General features: G+C 38.1%; 2 protein-coding genes across 2 annotated transcripts in view; both read right to left on the bottom strand.

Moving 5' to 3' along the window:
- Positions 1 to 1,827, bottom strand: part of LOC109583165 (uncharacterized) — a 3,347-nt gene extending 1,520 nt beyond the window's left edge. The window contains exon 1 of the mRNA XM_019998391.1: positions 1,807 to 1,827. Coding sequence (XP_019853950.1) covers positions 1,807 to 1,827 — 21 coding nt within the window. The remainder of the gene's footprint in view (positions 1 to 1,806) is intronic.
- Positions 1,828 to 2,105: 278 nt separating this feature from the next.
- The window catches only part of LOC109583372 (uncharacterized), a 12,963-nt gene continuing 12,578 nt past the window's right edge, over positions 2,106 to 2,490 (bottom strand). The window contains exon 11 of the mRNA XM_019998687.1: positions 2,106 to 2,475. Within this exon, the coding sequence (XP_019854246.1) occupies positions 2,147 to 2,475 (329 nt within the window). The 3' untranslated portion in view covers positions 2,106 to 2,146. The remainder of the gene's footprint in view (positions 2,476 to 2,490) is intronic.

Consider the following 2,490-nt stretch of genomic DNA (forward strand, 5'->3'; position numbering starts at 1 on the left):
ATAGTTGGCTGTGAGGATAAATTGCTATGCTTTTGGGTAACAGTCTTCATGCAGTGGTGTAGGATTTCTTACCACACCAGTTTGCAAGTACCCCTTGTTTCCTTACTTTTTCCCAATTCAATCCTTTTTCCCATTTTTAATGTTTTTTTATTTACTTGTTGGCCTCGCCCAGCTTTGCGTAGGCGAGGACTAGGTACTCAGTTTGTCTGTCTGTCATTACCCGAGACCGCGTAGGCGTTGGTCGAGGGTAAAGCAGTCGTCCTGTCTGTGTGTTCGCTTTGACCTCCACTTTTGAGCTGACACTGCTTTCTTGTCTTGTCCTGGAGAGTCTTATAATCAACACTAGCTCTAGAAAAAGTTATTCTCCGTCTTGGGAATCCTTGATTTGTCTTTTCCGTGGTAAAAGAAGCTGGCAAAGTCGCCAAACGTAGTCGGCTCTCCTGCAGCTCTTTCGTAGTGAAAGCAAAAGAGCAACAGGGCAGATAAAACAATAAAGCAAAGCCTCATCTTTCATTAATATGAGAGGAATTGCTCCAATCTTCTTCGTTTTAAAGATATGATAGCCCAAACTTTCATACCTTGTGAGTTTAGACGAGGCTCTCTTCTCCCGAGGTAGCGGCCAGAGTCTTTTAACATTAGGGACTAGATAGCAATTTGTATGCAACAAATAGAACCTAACAAATGTATGCTAAACTTTATAAAAGTCGAGAAAAACCAAAGCTTTCTTCACCACTTAGGGCCATGTGCCACCATTTACTGTGTGTGGGGGTGGAGCATGGCTTGATTGAGCCAGACCTTCATTGCAGCCACACCTTTACATTGCTGCAGCTAGCAACAGTGCAGCAAATATGCTTGGAGCTCTTTGTCTAAAAAAACAAAAAAAATCTCTGTCTGTCTAAAACATTCACTAAGTTTTAATAAATCTAGTACATGCTGAAGCTTTTTCTCTGTCTCAAAACTTTCACCAATTATTTTCTCTTAATCTATTGAAACTGTTACATACAGATTGTGTCGAGGGTACGCACTTTAGTGCTCTCGTTCATTCATTCATTCATTCTGTACAACTGAAATTTATTTTTAATAAACAATAACTTTAGCACAGCGTGTTCTAAGCTCCTAGATCTTTCTTTTTGATGTGGAAAAGTCTTTCTTAACTGTTTTGTGTTGCTCAAATACAAGTGCTAGGTACAGAAACTTCAAAGTAAGAAAATCGAGTAGTTGGGCCAAGTTCCGTTGTGTTGGCACTTTAGAGATAGCTGGTAGCATTTTTCAGTAGATTAGAACATGGCCTTCAAAAATTATGAACAGATTTCTCTAAATCTTACTTAAAGAAGAGTTATACTTACTTGAAATTGTTGAGGTCACTCGTTTGTACAGCGCTAGAGCAACAACTTGCTGGGTTATAGGTACTAAAGTACCTATACTATCTCAAATATACAAAGGCAGCAACTTTTTTTGTCAGCAAGTTTATCATATATTGCTGATTAGTAAAGAAAAAGTGAAGCTTCTTTCTCACATGGTCTTCTTGCTGCCACTCATGGAATGCCACACCTTTCAATCTACATGCATGGGAGGGGCTGGAGCTGCTTGCATGTATGTGCTGCAGTGCTGCTACTTCTGCAGATATTCAAGAGCAAGTGCAACTGTAGGAAGCTAGTGTTGAGCAGACTCTCTTCATGCTGATAATCAAACAGTTATTGAAGTGCGGGCATGCACCATAGCAGCTATAGGGGCGAGGCCATGCACCGTAGGTGTCTCGTTTATTGTTATCATTATATATACATGTATGTTATGGTATACTGCTACTTTTTTTGTGGGGTACCCCATGTATGCTCCTTTTCATCAAAGAGGGTAAGACTTGTTACTTCTCATGATTTCATTCCATTCTCTCTCTCTTGATCCTTTCTCTCTTCCTCCTTCTACTTTCTGTAGAAGAATTACTCTAACAACTAGATCAGTAGTGATGCTAAGAAAAATGGCTGTTGCTATGACAACTGTACATGTACATCCAAAAAGAGAATACTCAAAATATTTTCCCATTTTCTTTCTTTTTTTGTCCTGTATTATAATTTTTAAAAAGCAATTGCTCTGATGAAATCAATAAATTGATAAGAATCAATAAAAATTAATTATTCAAAATCAAAAATTACATGTATGATAATCTTTTATAATTGTCCAATAGTCTTTGTGCTAGTCTATCAGCTCTTCTTGTATTCTCTTGTTTAATTATTTCTAGAAACAAACCAAAATCTTCTCCATCCTCTCTAATGGATGCTTTAACTAAACTAAGTAGCTCGTCCATTCTATAGTTTGCAGTTAGTCCAGTGCTGGTATCAACAATTTGACCTTTTTCAGCATCACTTATCATCCTCTTCTCAACCAGCCTGTCTATCAGTGGATACAGACCAACCCTTTCCTTTATCATTCCAGTGCATTCTGTCATTACTCTATGAGCAATATCAGATCTAAATGTACCTATTAATGAATGAT

Source organism: Amphimedon queenslandica, unplaced genomic scaffold (genome assembly GCF_000090795.2).
Source record: "Amphimedon queenslandica unplaced genomic scaffold, v1.1 AMPQUscaffold_13518, whole genome shotgun sequence".
In the NCBI taxonomy this organism is placed as follows: Eukaryota; Metazoa; Porifera; class Demospongiae; order Haplosclerida; family Niphatidae; genus Amphimedon; species Amphimedon queenslandica.